Here is a 19,400-nt window from a genome sequence, read left to right as displayed (position 1 = left end):
ATTATTATCTGGCTCTTTGGGAAAACATCTGCCCACTCCTGCTCTAGAACAGTGATTTCCAACCCTAGGTGGACATCAAAACCCCTGGTGAGCTGTTTAAAAAAAGTCCAGAGCCCTGGACCCAATCTAACCCTCACCTCCCCCCAAAAAGATTACAATTTCATTGGTCTAGGGTAGTGTCATTAGGTATTACTATATCAATACAAAAATGTGTAAAATAAAAAAGGAAAATATACAAGATAAAAATCAGGTTATCCAATAATATAAAAGATAAAGGCAAGATGTTAATACACAGACCACAGAGACCACAGAGTACTACATAATAAATCAGAGCCATAAGTTTGGCTCTGATCTCCACGAATCCACAAAGATAAAGAAACAAGAGCAGGGGCTTCCCTGGTGGCGCAGTGGTTGGGAGTCCGCCTGCCGATGCAGGGGACGCAGGTCCCCTGGTCCGGGAGGATCCCTGGTCCGGGAGGATCCCACATGCCGCGGAGCCGCTGAGCCTGCGCGTCCGGAGCCTGTGCTCCGCAACAAGAGAGGCCACAACGGTGAGAGGCCCACGTACCGGGGGGGGAAAAAAAAAAAAAAAAGAAACAAGATCATTACATGACTTATAGTATCCATGAGGTCAAAACATCTTGGTGGAAGTAAACTTTTTTCCGAAGACTTGTGCCTGACTATAAAAAGAATGTTTTATTACAGTTCTTCTCAGCGACATAAATATGTCATTTATTCCTCTCACTTTACACCACCTTACCTCTTCACTCAAAAACGAAACAAAAACCCTGAGAGTGGCAGGGTTTTCATATAGACAGTACCATCCTACCTGCCTGCCTTTCTTTTCTCTCTCTCTCTTTTTTTTTGGGGGGGCGCGGAGGGAGGCAGGGGGAGTAGGGGGAATAAGGATGAGTGTAAGAAATGTGCAACTGAACTGGAGATAAGTGGCTCTATATTCCACAAGATATAATTAAACACTAATAATAAATCCAGTAACTCAAGCAGTCCCCAAGTTATTATACTTAGTTGATACAAAAGGGATTTATTCAGACCTATAATCCATTTCTCCTGCATTTACCCACTTACCGAATGGCTTCTGTTGATTACGCCAAATGTGTCCAGATGAAAGAACACAATATATATCAGGGCACAGCAAAAAAAAGCACAGTGTCATCTTACCAGTGTTAAATTTAAAATGTGGTTTCTCTGTTTCCAAATGTGGGAAATACTACACTGGTTTTCTACAGTTTAATGCCAGCAGTTTGGGTATATTTTTGACTGAGACCTCATCTCCTCCACTACCCTCCCTTGCATCTGACACTATCAAAAACGAATTATGTGTAGCTCTTTCAAACTTGTCGTGGTACACATGATTTTCCTACTACCTAGATCCCTTGCCTCCCAACCTCCCCTTCCGCTTAACTCATGACTCAGAAAAACTCACTCCATGAGAAATTTAAATTTCCCTGAAACCCCCAAACATTGCACTGTTCCTTAAAATTCTCTCTGAAAGTTCCTTTTTAAAAGGGACAGTTCTCAATCCACATATAAGCCACACATATTTTGAAGGTACTTATAAAACGATTCTAAGTGTCTAAAAATCCAGCAATCTATAATACAGAAGATTACGACAGAACATCAAAATTAATGTGAGAAGGAGGAACTTGCCCCTCAGCCTCATGACACCACAGCACACAGCCAGAGAAACCTTAGAGTGCCTTTCCTCTCTCCTCCCGCTGCCCACTTCTACCCACACTGCCAGCTAACAGTCAAGTCTTATTCCTATTTTCCAACCCACTGCTCTGCCAATCAATTCAATTGTGGAGGAGTAAAAGCTGGAGTGTGCCGGAACCAACTGTGTACTAACGGCTGAAAAAGAGAAGGTCCATAGATTCACTTCTGTGACTGCAAATTACCTTCTGTGGGCATATTGGCTTTACGCTGGAGGAGAATGGCTCCAGGTGAAATAAGTCATCTTTGAGTTCTCCCTTTCCCTATCCACCATATCTCCTTCACCGAGCTTCCTGATTCTTCTTCTTGCACCTATTTCTTCCTTTTCCATCTTAACTGCAGCTATCTCAATTCAAGAACAGATATAACAGTCCTCTAACTTGTCACTCTGCATCCAGTCTGCCCCTTCACAAATCCATCCTGCACCAATGCCAGACGAATCTTCCTCATCCTCTGTGCAAAAAGTGGAAGGATACAAAACAACTTGACGGTGGTTTGGGGGAGGGGATGAACAGGCATATGGGGAGAAGGAAGGGAAACTCTAGGTTTTGCTTTTAATACAACTGAATTATTTAATCTTTTATGGGAATCTATTAATTACCTAGATGCTCTTTTAGGAAAAAAAATGCTGCTTGACATTTTTTCTTTCTGTAAGCAAAATTCTACAAACTGCCAAAACTAAAAACCTTTCAAAAGTTACAATTATTTTCTTCTATACAGAACATTTCCTCATTTAAATGTAAGTACTACAGATCAATTTTCTCTTCCCTAAATTTAAGGCTTTATAATCTTCTATCATTCAATGATTTTTACATAACTATACTGCATATAACATAGACATCACAACACCTGGAGTCTTATCATAGAGTAGGCAATTAATAACTATTCGTTGAGCATCAAACAACTAGTTGTTGAATTACTTTTAACACATCTCTACAGCCTCAAACACTCCTCCTTCTAGAAAAGAAAAATAAGTAGTCACAGCCCATCACAATGATTCCAGGCACTAGACAGTTTAGATAATTCACGACCACTCGCTACCATCACCTCAAGATCAGCCTCCCACCAGCTCCTCTTAAGCTCCTTCCAATCCATACATACTCCAGCCTCCTTCCAATCTGTTCTCCACTCTGAACACAAGTAATCTTTATTTTTATTTTTTTAAAAGGGCTTCAAATGCTTGCCTTTTATTTATTTATTTATTTTTGGCTGTGTTGGGTCTTCATTTCTGTGCGAGGGCTTTCTCTAGTTGTGGCAAGCAGGGGCCACTCTTCATCGCGGTGCGCAGGCCTCTCACTATTGCAGCCTCTCTTGTTGCGGAGCACAGGCTCCAGACGCGCAGGCTCAGTAGTTGTGGCTCACGGGCCTAGTTGCTCCGCGGCATGTGGGATCTTCCCAGACCAGGGCTCAAACCCGTGTCCCCTGAATTAGCAGGCAGATTCTCAACCACTGCGCCACCAGGGAAGCCCAAAACACAAGTAATCTTTAAAAAGTAAAAATGATAATGTCATACCATTGCTTAAAATTTTCCACGTCTTCGCATCAGCCTCAGAAAAAAGACCAACATCCTTAACATAGCCTATAAAAAACTTATTTGATCTGGTCCCTAAGTCCCCACAGATCACTTTCCCCTCTTTGCTCACTATACTCTAAAGCACACAGGTTTATAACTTGTTCAAAATCATTCTGCTCATAGAGAACGGACGTATGGACACGGGGAGGAAGGGAAGGCTGGGACGAGCTGAGAGAGTAGCACTGACATATATACCCTACCATATGTAAAATAAATAGCTAGTGGGAAGCTGCTGTATAGCACAGGGAGATCATGTCAGTGCTTTGTGATGACCTAGAGGGGTGGGATGCGGAGGGTGGGAGGGAGGCTCAAGAGGGAGGAGATACATGTATACATATAGCTGATTCACTTTGCTGTACAGTGGAAACTAACACAAGATTGTAAAGTAATTATAATCCAATAAAGATGCAAAAAAATAATAATAATTCTGTTTTCCCTCACCTTTGGGCCTGTATACATAATGTTCCTCTTCCCTCTGGTAAGGACACTGTTGTTCCTTCCCTCAAAATTTCTTGGTTAACTATATTAAATTTGGTTAATTATATTCACCCTTCAGATCTCAATCCCAACATTACTTCTTTGATATGCCAGGCTGGGTGGGAGCAGCTGACATACACTCTCATGTCGACATGTGCTTCCCTAGACAAAATTTATTACAGGATGTGATTTATTTGATTAGCGAGGGAGGCAGAGATTTTATCTTAAGGGCAACCATTACATCTGATTCACAAAATATACTTAGGCACATGATAGTCAAAAACTGATGAATAACTGAATAAGTGACTAACTAATATATTCTGTCATACAGTGAAGTATGCTACATATAATTACACATATTTCACTTTATTGGGCATTCCTATGGTTCCAACTTGGGAACCCATAAAAATTTGCCAGTTTTCTTTAGGATCTTTATGGCATTCTCTGATTATTCTGAAAGAATGGGAGTATCGCCAGTTTGTCTCCCCACTATTCGTAATAAAGTCTAAATATGATTGAATATTAATTTTAATGAAATGTGGAGGTGAAAAAGAAAAAAAGATTTCGCAACCTTTTTGAAAGGGAAATGGTTTAAAAGAGAAGTGGATTAATCCAAAGCTTTTTTCATGAAAAGCATAAAAATAAATAACAGAAGAGGGAAAATGTCAGAGAAACAGCTGAAACAAAAAACATATTCTCCATTTTTTTGTCTTTTTCTACTACTTTAGTTGGGTCATTTTTATTTTTTTTGAGACAAATACTTTAGTACAGAAAAGGAAGATATGTACCATAGGTAATATCAACAACAGATTTCTTCAAATCTAATTTGGAACATACTCAAATTAGAAATAAACTAAATGATTAAGATAAACACTTTAAAATTAGTGTTTCATACTGCTTCATAAAAATCATATAATTTAAACAACTTCCTACTAATCAAATAAATTTATTCAAACAAATTACCAAACTTTTGGCATGGGTAAAATTTGGAGAAAACAGATATATGAAACTAATACTATTTCAAAATTAGTGCTGAAAGGTGAAATATACAGAGCAATAATAAGACCCATAATATAAGAAACTATCCAAAATGATTAACATAGTATATGCTGTACTAAGAGAATTCCTACACAAGGAACTTTAAATTTTTTATGAGGTATTTACACAAGCTTTTAGTCAGAGATGCGCACTACAGATTGTGCTATACAAAGATATTTAAAATTCAGAGTCCCACTATTACCATAAATGGAAGACATTAAGTCTACTAAACCAATCATCCATACCAAAGTTTCTCCAAGTGTGGTCTGCGGACTACTGAGGATCTCTCACACCCTTTCTGGACGTTCACAAGGTCAAAACTATTTTCATAATAATACTAATGCTATTTGCCTTCTCTTCTGGCAAGATGCCTTTTAACATTCTGTGTGACAAAATGAAAAGTATATATAAAGTAATTCTGCATTCTAAGTACAATAGGAAAAAGCACTTGTGCAATTTAGTTGCAAGCTGAATAAGCCATTTTTCCATGGAACTTCAAAAAACAACTGACAAACTATGGTTAATCAGATAGGATATTTGGCAGACATTTTCCTAAAAATGAACGAAGTGAGCCTATCATTTCAAGGAAAATAACTGGCAATATTTGTTGCCAACAGTAAAATTCGAGCTTTCAAGTAAAAAATAGAATTTTGGAAACCTTTCATCCGCCAGTGTGAGCTTGGAAGCTTTTCAATACTTAAAGACTCATAAGATCTGTAGTGATATTAATGAATGTGATTTTTTTCATATCGTATAATGAAATGTGTCAACATTCAGAAGGATCCACATAACTAAGTGAACAAATACTTTCCATCCAAATGACCCATGCAATGATTTTTAATGTACTGGAGTATAAAATGTTCATTGATATGGTTTCAGAGTCCACACAGCAATCAACCTTTAAGAACTACTATCTGCCGAGTTTTGATACAATATCGAAGAAAATTATCCATAATTCTATGCACAGGCTATTAAAATACTCCTTCCTTTCTAACTACATAACTGTATGAAGCCAGATTTTCTCACATAGTTCAACCGAAATAAAATATCACAACAGGCTGAATGCAGAAGTGTCTTCTAGCTGTCTTCTAGCCAGTCACTAAAGAGATGTGCAGTAATATAAAACAATGCCACTCTTCTCATTAAACTTTTTTTGTTTGGGAAACCTGTGGATATTTTTCAGAAAATTATTATTTACATTATTTATCTTAAAACCCATTACATGTTATTTTAAATGAATTAATAAACATTTTAAACTTCTCCATTTTAACTTTTGATACAGTAAATACTGATAGATATAACCACCTAAAGGAAAGTTCTCTGGGATCCTTGATATTTTTTGAGCGTATAAAGGAGTGCTGAGACCGTAAGTTTCAGTACTGTTGATCTATACAGTGAAGGAATAAAGACAAAGATGTCTAATTTAACACAATCTCACTTATATTTTCTCTCTTCAGCAAGACTGAAAAAGTGATTTTAATAAAAAGATTTTAAGAATGTTTAAGAGGAATCACAGTTCATAACAATCTGAATTAAACCACTTCCTGAACAACCTATTTATTCAGTATCTTGATACCTTAATTATGACAAAGTAAACATTTAAACATAACATTTGTTAACAACGAAATAGAAGGAATAAGTGTAAGTAAATTGGCGATTTTTTTTTTTAGAGGAAATTGAAGGACTAACTCAGAAACAAACTAATGAAAAACATCAGAACTATAGGGCTAAAAGTTAGAGACAAACTCTACTAAAAACCATCAGAATTGTAACTTTAGACATAATCTAGTTCAAACTCGCCCTTTTTTAGAAGATAAAATAAAAGAGTTAAAGGCTGGTTAAAATACAACTAATTCGTGATAGAACTGAGGACCAGAACTAAGCTTCCAGACTCCTTAAACAGTTCATGTAAACTTTGGAGAGCTTATGTGCCTGGCACTGGAGATATGGGAATAAACAAGACAAACGTGGTAAACCTGCTTTCTTGTAGATCAGCATCAAGTGTCAAACATATGTAATGAGCACCACAGAGGAAACATACAGGATTCTATGAGAGCATTTAATAGGGTATAAATTGACTTTGTAGGACAGGGAAGAGGTGTTTAAGAAAGAAACCTTATTGCTGTCATCCACCAACATCCTCATTACTCCCCTCCTTCACTAAGGACTCACTAATTCATCACTATTCCTATCATATTCTTAGGGATGTCAACATTCACTCAGATAATCCACCCAAAACTCTTGTCTCTCAGTCATTTGACTTCCTGAATTAAAACAATTTTTTCTTCCATTTTTTCTTCATCACTGTCAAAACCTCCCATGGTCATCACTAGTAATTACACCATTTCCAAAAATCTAGATTTTAAAAATCCCACATTCTAAACACCCAACTTCTATCTCTGCAGTTTACTCTAGTACCTCGATTCCAACTATCCTTACATTTCACAGGACTTCCCACGTATTAATTGTCCCAGTTTTTCACTGTCTTTGCAGCAACTAAGATGTGCTGCGAGTATAAAACACAATCCGATTCCAAAGATTTAGTACTTTAAAAAGAATGTAAAATATCTCATTAACAAACTATTTTTTAATATGAATTTTTAAATTTTGGCCGTGTTGGGTCTTCGCTGCCATGCATGGGCTTTCTCTAGTTGCAGTGAGCAAGGGCTACTCTTCGATGCAGTGCTCAGGCTTCTCATTGCAGTGGCTTCTCTTGTTGCAGAGCACGGGCTCTAGGTGCACGGGTTTCAGTAGTTGTGGCATGTGGGCTCAGTAGTTGTGGCTCACGGGCTCTAGAGTGCAGGCTCAGTAGTTGTGGCGCACGGGCTTAGTTGCTCTGCGGCATGTGGGATCTTCCACGACCAGGGCTCAAACCCGTGTCCCCTGCATTGGCAGGCAGATTCTTAACCAGGGAAGTCCCTAACAAACTATTTATGTTGATAACTTATTGAAATAATTATATTCTGGATGCACTGGGTTAAATAAAATGTTATTAAAATTAATTTCAACCTATTTCTTCCTACTTTTTAAATGTGGTTTTTAGAAAAATTTTAACTTAGATATGTGGCTCACATTATATTTCTATCTGTGGTACCTAGGATAGTACCTGACACTTAGTAGGTACTCAAAGGATTTTGATCAAATGAAGAATGAATGAATGAATATAGTAATTTTTCATCTGAACTATAAGACCTAACAAATGAATAATATTCAGACCAAGAGGAACAAGTTTTCTAGTCAGATAACATTTGCAAAGGCAAAAAAACGAAATTTCAAAAACTGAAAGGCCAATATGACTGACTGGTTAAGACGAGGGTAATGGGATGAATGCAGTAAGACTAGAAAGACAGGAGCTATGCTACATATGGCCTAATAGGCCTCGCTGTGAAACTGCATATTTATGAGGAATCACTGACTAACTTTTAAGCAGGGAAGTGACATGATCAGATTTCCATTTTGAAAGTGACATTCAAGTGGCACAGTGTGGATAATAGCGAGGTGATCAGAGGGGGTACGTGGTGATGAGAAGACAGAAGCTACAGCAGTTGTATAAGCTTTACACTAGGAGATGGAATAGACAGATTTAAGAAGAAGATTCAACAGGACCTGGTACAGATGAATCAGTGGTAGTTGGGGAAGGAGGTGCCAGGAAAGAATAATGGAGGAGCCAAGAACGATGCCCGGGTTTCGAGTGCGTGAGTCAGCGGAAAGTAAGTAGTAGGAGAGACTGGGGAAAGGGGATGAGTTCAGTTTCTATAAGTCTGAGGTACCTGTGACTCAAACAGGCAGATATATGGATTGAAATTGCAGTGGAAGAGAGATCATTCAGATGGGAATAACTAAAACAGCCTAAGGGGGTAGGTGTAGAAAGGAGCTCATACAAAGTCACTGTAATATTTCAAGGTAAGGGAGAACAAAGGGCCAGACGGTAACAGGAAAAAGTAGAAAAGAATGTCATCACAGAAGCCAAAGAATTAGCTTTAAAAAAAAAAAAAAAAAGAGGGAATGGTCAATTGTGTGAAGTGATGCTGAGAAAACAAGCAAGAAAAGAACTAAACACTGATCAAGAAGCTTGAGATGTTTCAATTCTGGCTGCACAAAATCAGTAAGGAGAGAAGAAATAAAGATATGAGAAGTGTAAGTTTTCTAAAAAGGCAAGCAAGGATGGGACCCAGAGCAAAGATAAGGACTGACCTTAGCTAGGAGGAAGCACACCTCTCCTCCATTACAAGAAGGAAGCAGAATAGGACGAATGAGGACACCAGTAGGCTTGGAAATGTAGTGGTAAGAAAGTATATGTCTTATACAATGAGGTCTATTTTCTCTATGAAATAAAAGATGAGAAAGGAAAGAGATTTTAAAAGGGAAGAGAAAATTTAAAACAGTTTATGGTGTAAAATGACGTGGAAGGACTTCCCTGGTGGCGCAGTGGTTAAAAATCTGCCTGCCAGGGCTTCCCTGGTGGTGCAGTGGTTGAGAATCTGCCTGCCAATGCAGGGGACACGGGTTCAAGCCCTGGTCTGGGAAGATCCCACATGCCGCGGAGCAACTGGGTCCGTGAGCCACACTACTGTGCCTACGCTCTAGAGCCCACAAGCCACAACTACTGAGCCCACGTGCCACAACTACTGAAGCCTGTGTACCTAGAGCCCGTGCGCACAACAAGAGAAGCCATCACAATGAGAAGCCCGCGCACCCCAAAGAGTAGTAGCCATTGCTCTCCACAACTAGAGAAAAGCCAGCGCACAGCAACGAAAACCCAATGCAGCCAAAAAATAAATTAATTAATTAACTTAAATTAAATGACGTGGAAAAAGAAAGTGGGATTGCTGGGCTATACTGAGGCCTCACTTTTGAGTGGTAACCATGATTTTTAAATGGCACTAATCAACCCTTTCCACTACACTGCCTTCTAAAAGTGTTTGTTACTACAAGTCCTAGGTTGCCAGTATTTGAATTAAGTATCTTTTTCCATATGCTGCATTACATACCTTTCTGGTGTTTAAGTAGAGGGCATTAATTCCCCATGGCCCAAATAAAAAGGGTTCCACAAAGTACCACACTTGCCTTTCAAGAAAATGAAAATAAAATTTACCAAACCCAATTTTGTCACACCATGTAGAAATTACTAACAGTAATTAAACATAAAGTCAGGAAACAAACTAAAGGTAAATTAAATTTTTTCAGTAATACACTTTTTCATTAACAGTATTTTTGTTTCCTTTAAGTTTCAAGGAGATAAATAATAAAATTTTGCTCCAATCAAAAGCAGTTGAGAATATCCAACTGCACATCTTACGTACTATGCTTCATTTAAGCTCTAAATAAGAATATAATTCACATTTGAATTAATAATTAGATAATCTCACAGAAGTGCTAGAATTTTTTAATTTTAAAGTATACTATGACTGAAATACTTTCTGCCTTATTATCAGCAATATGAGTTTACCAATTGTACAATATAAAGTTTAGATATATTCGTTGAAAGCTGTATATGTGAGTGATATTACAAGGAACTTGTCCTGTCTAAGCTATATATATTTCTAAAAAGTTTAAAATTCGTGCAATTACCGTATCTGATATTACTTTGGTAATCAGGGGGAAAATTAACTTTACGTATAAAGTGGAAAATTAGGCTCCAAGCCTTAATCCACACTGAAGTTCTGAGTGTATGTTCATGCCTGGAATTCCTTCTTAACACTGCAGTACAATGGTAGAAATTCAAAATTATCTACGTGCAAAATTAGGTAATTAGGTATTTCACAACAAAATACCACTATGAAGGACTCCTAGGTGTATATATGGAAAAGAACTGAAAACAGGCACTCAAATACTGTACATGAATATTCATAGCAATACTATTCACAACAGCGAAAAGGTAGAAAACAACCCAAATGTCCATCAAAGGATGAATGAATAAACAAAATGTGGTATAATATACATACACTAGAACATTACTAAGCCATAAAGAGGAATACAGTACTAATACATGCTACCAAGTGAATGAACCTTGAAAACATTACGCTTTATATAAGTGAAAGAGACACAAAAGGCCACATATTGTATAATTCCATTCATATGAAATATATAGAATAGGTAAATTCATAGAAACAAGGCAAACTGATGGATGCCAGGTGCCGGGGGGTTGGGATGGGGACAAACTGCTTAACAGGTATGGGCTTTCCCGAGGAGTGATGAAAATGTTTTAGAATACATCGAGGCGGTGGTTGCAGAACACTGTGAATGCACTAAATACCACTGAACTGTATGCTTTAAAATGGTTGGTTTTATATTATATGACTTACAGCTCAATTTTTTAAATTCCATTATGAAGCATATAATATAGCTATATTCTAATCAACCTATGGCAGGAATTACTAACAAAATGGTTTGTAAACTTAAAATACATTAACTATTTTAAAGCTCTCTACTCCTTATTGTCATAAATAAATCATAATAACATTCATTATCTTTTCCCCCACATATAGAAATTGTGCAATGGATTTAAATAAGCCTTTTATCTTTTAGAGACACGTACTAAAATATTTATGGATGAAATGATACATCAAAGATGGACTTTACAGTAATGACAGACAGACAGGAGAGGATTACAGATGAAAGGAGACTGGCCATGAGTTGGTAATTGTTAAAGCTGGATGTTGAACACGTCGGGGTTCATTATGCCATTCTCTCCACATCTGAGTATATGAGTTTTTAATTACTGTGCTAAAAATTAGTAAAATAAGACTTTAAATGGTTTCCTTATACTTTAAGCTATACCTGAGATGGTACTACCAATATTCTTTAGTTGATATAAATCACAATTCCACAAACATCTGCTGAACTTGCTAAGCACAGATGCATATCAAAATTAGAATCTGATAACAAATAAATATTATCTTCCTTAGGATGTTTTGTTTTGCTTCCAGATTTTTTTCACAAATACTAGTTCACTACCAACTATTTCTCAGAAAATTTCATTTTGTAAATGAAGAAAATTAGTAAATTAGTTAAGTGTACCTATTTGGGTTGACACAGAGTGGTAATACTAAAAAACTTCAAGTCTCCTTTCTATGGAATTAATGTTTACAGTTAAAATCATCAGGTTAGCTATCTCCTTTAAAAACAAAATCCAGTAACTGACATCTTCCAAAATCAAACAACTGCCATTTTCTCAATATCATACTTTTTTTAAAAATCCCTTATTTTTTAGGATGGCGTCTTATTAAATAAATATTAAGGTCTAAAACATTTGTAGCCCCAGGGTTTGACTATTATTCTTCAAAAGTCAAACCATAACTTCAGTAAAAATTACAATCAACACAAAAAGACATTAGAAAAAATATATAGCTCCCCCCAAATTCAAACTTTTTAAATGCTCCAAAATTACCTTTCAACTATCACTTTTACCTTACTTTTCTTACAAACACTATTTTCATGGAATTACGTCTACACAATCTCCTAATGTCTGACTCAAACTCTTGTCCCAATATTAGCACTCTTCTTCTCTGGCGAATACATTCTTGCCTATTAACTCACAAATTTCTAATTCCTAGGACATAATTTAACTGAAGATACAGTTATTCTAAATGGCCACAGAGGGACTTTCCTGGCTATCCAGTGGTTAAGATTCCAAGCTTCCACTGCAGGGGGGATCCCTGGTCAGGGAACTAAGATTCCCACACGCCTCACAGCACGGCCAATAAATAAATAAATGGTCATAGATCAGAATCCAAATTGCCCAAATACCTCTTTTCTACCTCAAGGAGTATTAGTATTCTTCAGCTATCAGAACCAACTGGAGAAAGCAGAAGCACATAAGAGGAATTAGAAAAGTGTTCTTATCCTAAGGGATTATTTCAACAATTTTCTTTAAAAAACCCTCTTCTAAAGATACAAACCTACTAAAACTGAGGATCTAAACACACCAGAACTAGATCACAGTACCACACGTAAAGTTCTTATTATATTATAGTTACAAAAGGAAAAAAAGAGAGATGAATGGACTTTCATTAAGACCTAATATGCAAGGTCAGATTCTGCCTGTTTGACAGCAGCGTTAATGTTTAATTAATGTTATGACATGATATAGGTCAATCTAACAATTAACTGAGGATTTTTCATAAAATTATCTAAAATCCCATTTTATTGTGTTTATTGAGATATGACTGACATATAACACCATATTAGTTTCAGGTATACAATATAATAATTCACTATTTTTATATACAGCAAAATGGTCACCACAATAAGTCCAGTTAACATTCATCACCACACAAATTAAAAATTTTTTTTTTCTTTCTTGTGGTGAGAACTTTTTAGATATACTCTAGTAGCAATTATACAATACAGTATTATTAACTAGAGTTACCATGTTGTACATTACTAAAACCCTGTTTAATTCATTTAGATTTCCAACCTATATCTCTAATTTTGCTAGCCACTATTTTACTCAAACTTCCAAGTGCAAGTAAGATTTCTACCATTTCAGGGCTTCCCTGGTGGCGCTGTGGTTGGGAGTCCGCCTGCCGATGCGGGGGACGTGGGTTCGTGCCCCGGTCTGGGAGGATCCCACATGCCGCGGAGCGGCTGGGCCCGTGAGCCATGGCCGCTGGGCCTGCGCGTCCGGAGCCTGTGCTCCGCAACGGGAGAGGCCACAACAGTGAGAGGCCCGCGTAACGCAAAAAAAAAAAAAAAAAAAAAAAAAGATTTCTACCATTTCCAATCTGTCCTAATCTCAGCAAGCACTTTGACATCTTTACCTGAACATAGTTTGTGTGGAAATCAGAACTACCCAAAATATTTCAAGACATTTTTTTGTTTTGCTAACTTCTACTAATTCTTCTACAAATTTCCTTATCACAATTGCAAAGCTGATTCAGAACAGAAAAAAAATAAAAGGCAAAGATGCACAAGAGAAGAGGATCCACTGAGCTCAGTGAAAAACTAGCCTATGATTCCTGTAATTCAATACTTCAAGTGCCAAAGTTACCATCTTTTGTGATTGGGCAAGTCCCCAAATTACAAACACACCTGTTCTTATATTACAACTTGGAACGCAGAGGAAACAACAGTAAAACAGTTGTTAGTTTACCAGACATGACCCATCAGAGTCTATTCCATGACATTTCTGAACTAGTCTGAGTTCTAGACTCATTCACATCTGGAGACAGTGTGATATGGAAAGAGCATAGCCTTTGGAGCCTGTCAAGTGTTAGGGAGAAATCCTGACTGCCAATCCCTAAATGTGTGATCAAACAAAAATTCATTTAACTTTTCCAAGTCCCAATTTCCTCATCTGGAAGAGAATACTGCCTATCACAGAGAGTTTTTGTAAGGATTAAAGGTAATACAAATCAACCAGCACAGACTGTGAAAGAGTAGGTACTCAATAAGTAGAAGCAAGTTACTCTTCCCTTTTCTATTACCCTTTTCATACATTTCTTTTTATCCACTTAGGATACAGAATCAGAAAATCTGGGTTTGATTCTAGGCACCATCTCATACAAGATATGTAACTTTAGGCTAGGTATTCAACGTCTCTGAACCTCAGATTGCTCATTTGTTTAAAAAAAAAAAGAAAGAAAAAATGATCATAATTATTGTAATACTTAAGTGACATTAGTTTATAAACTGGAATAAACTGTAAAGTACCAAAAATGTCAGCTTTTACCTACTCTAAAGTGCTCCCCCTCAAAAAATTATCTGCCTTCCAAGATCACATGGGTATAAATGAGCAAATGAATATAAACTGACGTCATGGGTGGAGGAAATCAAGCTAAATTAAGTAGCTCACTGATGACATCCCCTTCATCTTCCCAGACTTTAGTATATACTTGTTAACCCAAACAAGCCCCTGTTGGTGGAATTCCGGGGAAAAAATTAAATTAAAAAGTTAAGCTGGGCTTCCCTGGTGGCGCAGTGGTTGGAAGTCCCCCTGCCGATGTAGGGGACACGGGTTCGTGCCCCGGTCCGGGAAGATCCCACGTGCCACAGAGCAGCTAGGCCCGTGAGCCATGGACGCTGAGCCTGCGCATCCGGAGCGTGTGCTCAACAACGGGAGAGGCCAAAACAGTGAGAGGCCCGCGTACCGCAAAAATAATTAATTAATTAATTAATTAATTAATTTTAAAAAAGTTAAGCTGTAAGGGAGACTTTTCTGTCCTTACCCTATCTATGCTGAGAAACCTTTCGTAACCAGTTTCTACTCCTTTTCACTTAGATCTCTGCCCTATTCCTCAAAATAATCCCCATGACAAAGGCAGTATGGACCCTAAAGTAGAGCAAAGAGAACTGGCCAGATGAACAAACAACTCTTCAAGTTGAAGAGTGACTGTCCTTGACACAATCCACCAGAAAATTCAAACTAAAGGTGGGAAAAGGCAAAGATTTTTCTTTATGTCTATATAAATGTTTATATAAAGTACACTCTCTGCTTTGAATATTATTTTCCCATAAGAATTTCAAAAACCCTGTCCTTTTTAAGATAGTGGACTCTTATGAGAAGTTTTGCTATTAATAATACAATTTAATAATTAAAGTCAACAAGACCAAAAGAGCTAATAAAGTGCTCAAGGACTCAATTGCACTACAGCCAAAAGAACTTGCCAGCTAAACACCTTACCTGAGCTGTACTTCCGAACTGTAGGAAAACAACAAAATGAAAAGTAAATTCTCAGGATAAAAATCACTCAGGCAATAATTTAACTCACCTTGGGTATAAAAAAATTCACAAAACACAAGTGACCATATACCTTCCCCAAGAGAAGGTATGTTTACATAGGGTGTTAGCCCTTATCCAATCGGTCACAGAAGGGATACAGAGAGATCTCAAAAGACAACTAAATGGATATTTCTAGTACTATGTGTTCCTTCTTCACAGCACCACAGCACATCACAAAATCAGCTACCATCTTCTGAGCCTGTCAGAGCGTGACCCTGTCTGAGCCTCCTGGGAAGGGAGCTAGTGGCCAGCTTCATGCAGCCCAAAGTTTAAAAGCTATTACAGTGCTATGTGTGAATTTCATTCTTCCCCCCCCTCCCCAGTATTTCTAAATATCTCACTGGTGTCAAGTTTAGGACCACCAAAAAAACTTGGGGCCAGTGACAGTGGATCTTGGCATCATGGTACTAACATGCTTAAAAGACTATGTGAGAAATAACATGATTTATTTTATTAGGGATATAATGAACTTTTAAAGTGCTTCAAAATTACGGTGGCAAGAGGAGAAAAGAAAAGGGTCAGGGGAAAAAAAAATGTACAGCACACAACTACCTGAAAAAGAAATAGCCAAAAGACAGGTTAAAACACGTTTGCATTGGCAAACACGTAGCAGTTAACACACCATATATTTGTCAGATTTCCCAACATGCAAAACGAAAAGAAGCCACCCCTTTATGAAGTGCCTATCTGCTGACTTCTACAAAGAAATGACTTTTCTAGAAAGGGGGCAATTTAACTTCCTGTGCTCTCCCTCTGACTTTCAAAATCTTTAAAACCTTCAGCAAACTGAGATTCACTTCAATTTTAAAGTTCTTCATGTGAAGTTGAATAAAACATGTTTATTTTTAATATCGATAACCTACAGAAAATTTTTCTGCTCGAAAACTATATCCACATTTCTACTAGATTTTAGAATATTTTTTTAAAAGCTAAATATAAAGTTTGCAAAAACAAGTAATACAGTAGATGTGGCAGGCATTCAACAAGTTTATCAGTGGAATTCCTAAAGTAAAAGCTTGAAAAAATTTGTGAGATGAACTCCTAGTAGTGCTACTGAAGATACAATGTTACTAATATGGAAATTGAGAAACATTCAAAATATTCTGAAAACAGTATCTCCTTCTAAAAATAGAGGAAAAGCATCTGCCAACACAGAAACCACTGGTTCTTAAAAATGATAATCACGTGGGATGCATTGCTATAAATACTTTAGTTCTGAACTGCAATAACCCCAGCCTCTGAAACCACGTTTTGGTCATGCCTTACCACTAACAAGCGAATTTTTGGTGCCATTACATTGATATAAAGGACTCTGCTACTTTTATTTGCTTCTACTGCAAACTGTTAGTTTATGCAGTTAAAGATCTACACACCAAACTACCACACAACATAATTCACTTTCAATCATTAAAATAAAAGCAAACAACCGACTATCTGCCATAGATAAGGTCCCAAGAATTTTCTAATAAATTTAGAATGACATATTTGACGTTCTGGTTCTAGTTCGGGGATTCATTCTCTACATGTACTGTAAAGAGAGAAACCTCAGGAAAAAAGCAACCGGCGATTACACCATTCTATTTTAAGTTAAGTTACTTAAGAAGCCAGCAGTTCAAGAACTTTTGGGGAAGAGAGAGTATTGAAGCCATTTTTCCAAGCAGTTAAGGATAATTTGTGCTTTACACAAACGACCGCCCTAACAACCTCTAGAATATATTACGGTGGGGGCGGAAGTGAAAATGATGAGACGCGGGGGAGAAAACCCGACTTGAAAACGGACAGGCGGGCAGATTTACAAACCTTCAATTAACGGAATTCGGAGATTTAACTTCTCTTCTACGCCCTCCCTCGCTCCCCGCCCGCTTCCTCCTCTCCTCGGGGGAGGTCTGTGTGATGTGACTCACGACAAATTTTAAAAATAAATAAATAAATAAAAGACACACCCTCTGGGCTGAACTGACATACTCTCGCCCCCACCCACCCTCCCCCGACGCACCCCCCGCTTCTCCTCTCGCTCCTGCCGCTCCTCCCCAAGCCTCGTCCCAGCCCTCTGCTCTCCGCTCGCTCGCCCGGTCCGAGACCCTCGGCCGGCGGAGAGGTGGCGGGGGGCTCCGGGACGGAAGGCCAGCGGGTGGAGGGCGGCCGGGGGGCAGCGCGCTCGGGGGGCCGAGCCCGCGGGGAGGCGGACGGCAGGGGGGCGCCGGACCGCGGCGGCCGCTGCTCCGGGCTCCCTCGCCCATTTTCTCTCTCCGCTTCTATGGGTTTCAACCACCACGGCCACTTCCTGTATTGCAGCCCGGCCACCCGCTCTCTCCCCGACTGGGGCTGGGGTTGGGGCTGCCGCTGAGGTTAGCCAGTTCCCCACCCCGCCCAGTGGGCTAGTCACTCGGGCGGCCGGCGGCGGGTCCTCGGCCCGGCCGGCAGCGCCCGCCCGCGCGCCCGCGCTCCTCACCTGTATGTAGTTGTTTTCACAGTAGTCCGCCACCCGGGTCAGATTCTGATAACTCTCTATCAGCGCCCTCTTGCCAGACGGGATCTCCTCCTCTAGTAACATCTGCAGCTCTGCCATTTTCCACCCCTCTGCATCGCTTCCTCTCGCGTTAAAGAGACAGAGGCTGCAAGGTCCGCGGAGGTTTCGAGCACCTCACAGCCCGGATACAAACCGCCTGCCCGCCCTCCCGCCTGGTATTGTGGGACGGCACCTCCTCCTCGCTCTCCTCACGCTCTCCACCCGCCTCCACCCACTTCTCGCAGCCTCCCCAAGCTCGTTTTCTCGCGAGCCTTCCTGTCTTTCCCTCCCCCTTCCCGCAACCACGGGCTTTTTCCCCCCCCCCTTTGGCATGGCCTTCTGGGAATTGTAGTCTCTCACTGGCTTGGCCGCCCATCGAAAGCGCATGCGTCCAGGGAACCTCAGAAAAAGACCCGGGAGGAGAGCAATTAAAGAACTTGGAACAAGGGTGGTGGTTTAAATCCCGAGTTTCTTGACAGCTCCGGGAGATGGCGCCACAGGGTGATTCTAGAGAATGAAACCGGTTCCCGGAGAAGGCTGTGAAGCTTGGCAGAACTTGGTTAACTAGGAAACGCCCTTGAATCAGATACCCATCTGATAAGGATTTAAAAGGACTAGAGTATGGAAAACTCCAAATCTTTACTTCCTCTATTTTGTTAGAGATAACGCGACTCAAGCTTTACTTTCTAAACTTCTGCAGGCTTTACTTTCTAAACTTCCTCAATTCACTTAAAATTTGGGCAACACTTGATATTAACAGCTCTATACCAAGCAATGTACTCAACATTGGGGGTACAAGTTGAGTTAAGGAGACTCTATACACTTACAGACCCACGATTTAAAAACAAACACACATATATAATCTATAAAAAATATTTACTATGTTGTACACCTGAAACTGGAGTCCCCTTAAAACCATGGTCCCTTATTGAGTTTATGATTAATCTCTATCCAAAACTTCATTTCTTTCTCCCCTCTGACCTCAATCCTGTGCTAACACTAATCAACCTACGTCAGGTGACTATAGTTACTGCTGTCAATAACGTCGTTAATGCACTAAAATCGCTGTTACAGGTGTCATCATTAAGGTACAAACTCAGGATGTTTCTCCAGGGCAAGGTGAGCTCACAGACCGTGGACCATGGACCACCTGGCCAGAGAATCATAAACTGGAGACATTCTGACTCCCGAAATCACGATTAAGAAATGTCACAGAAATGTCACAGGGCAACGATTAATCCCAGTTTCTTTGTTCCTCATCTTTAAAACACCCGTAACTCAAAGACCAAGCTGGAGTGGGTTTGAGGCTTTTCTCTCACTCACTTGGCTTGGCGCCCTGCAATAAACCC

At 39.1% G+C, this 19,400-nt stretch overlaps 1 protein-coding gene across 10 annotated transcripts in view; it reads right to left on the bottom strand.

The window, feature by feature from the left end:
• ABI1 (abl interactor 1) overlaps window positions 1-18,233 on the bottom strand; it is a 104,291-nt gene extending 86,058 nt beyond the window's left edge. For all 10 annotated transcript variants that reach the window (XM_060160464.1, XM_060160501.1, XM_060160474.1 and 7 more), the window contains exon 1: window positions 17,995-18,233. In XM_060160464.1, the coding sequence (XP_060016447.1) occupies window positions 17,995-18,111 (117 nt within the window). In that variant the 5' untranslated portion in view covers window positions 18,112-18,233. The remainder of the gene's footprint in view (window positions 1-17,994) is intronic.
• Window positions 18,234-19,400: the final 1,167 nt, after the last annotated feature.

Source organism: Lagenorhynchus albirostris, chromosome 1 (genome assembly GCF_949774975.1).
Source record: "Lagenorhynchus albirostris chromosome 1, mLagAlb1.1, whole genome shotgun sequence".
Lineage (NCBI taxonomy): Eukaryota > Metazoa > Chordata > Mammalia > Artiodactyla > Delphinidae > Lagenorhynchus > Lagenorhynchus albirostris.
This window is presented reverse-complemented; position numbering and strand designations above follow the sequence as displayed.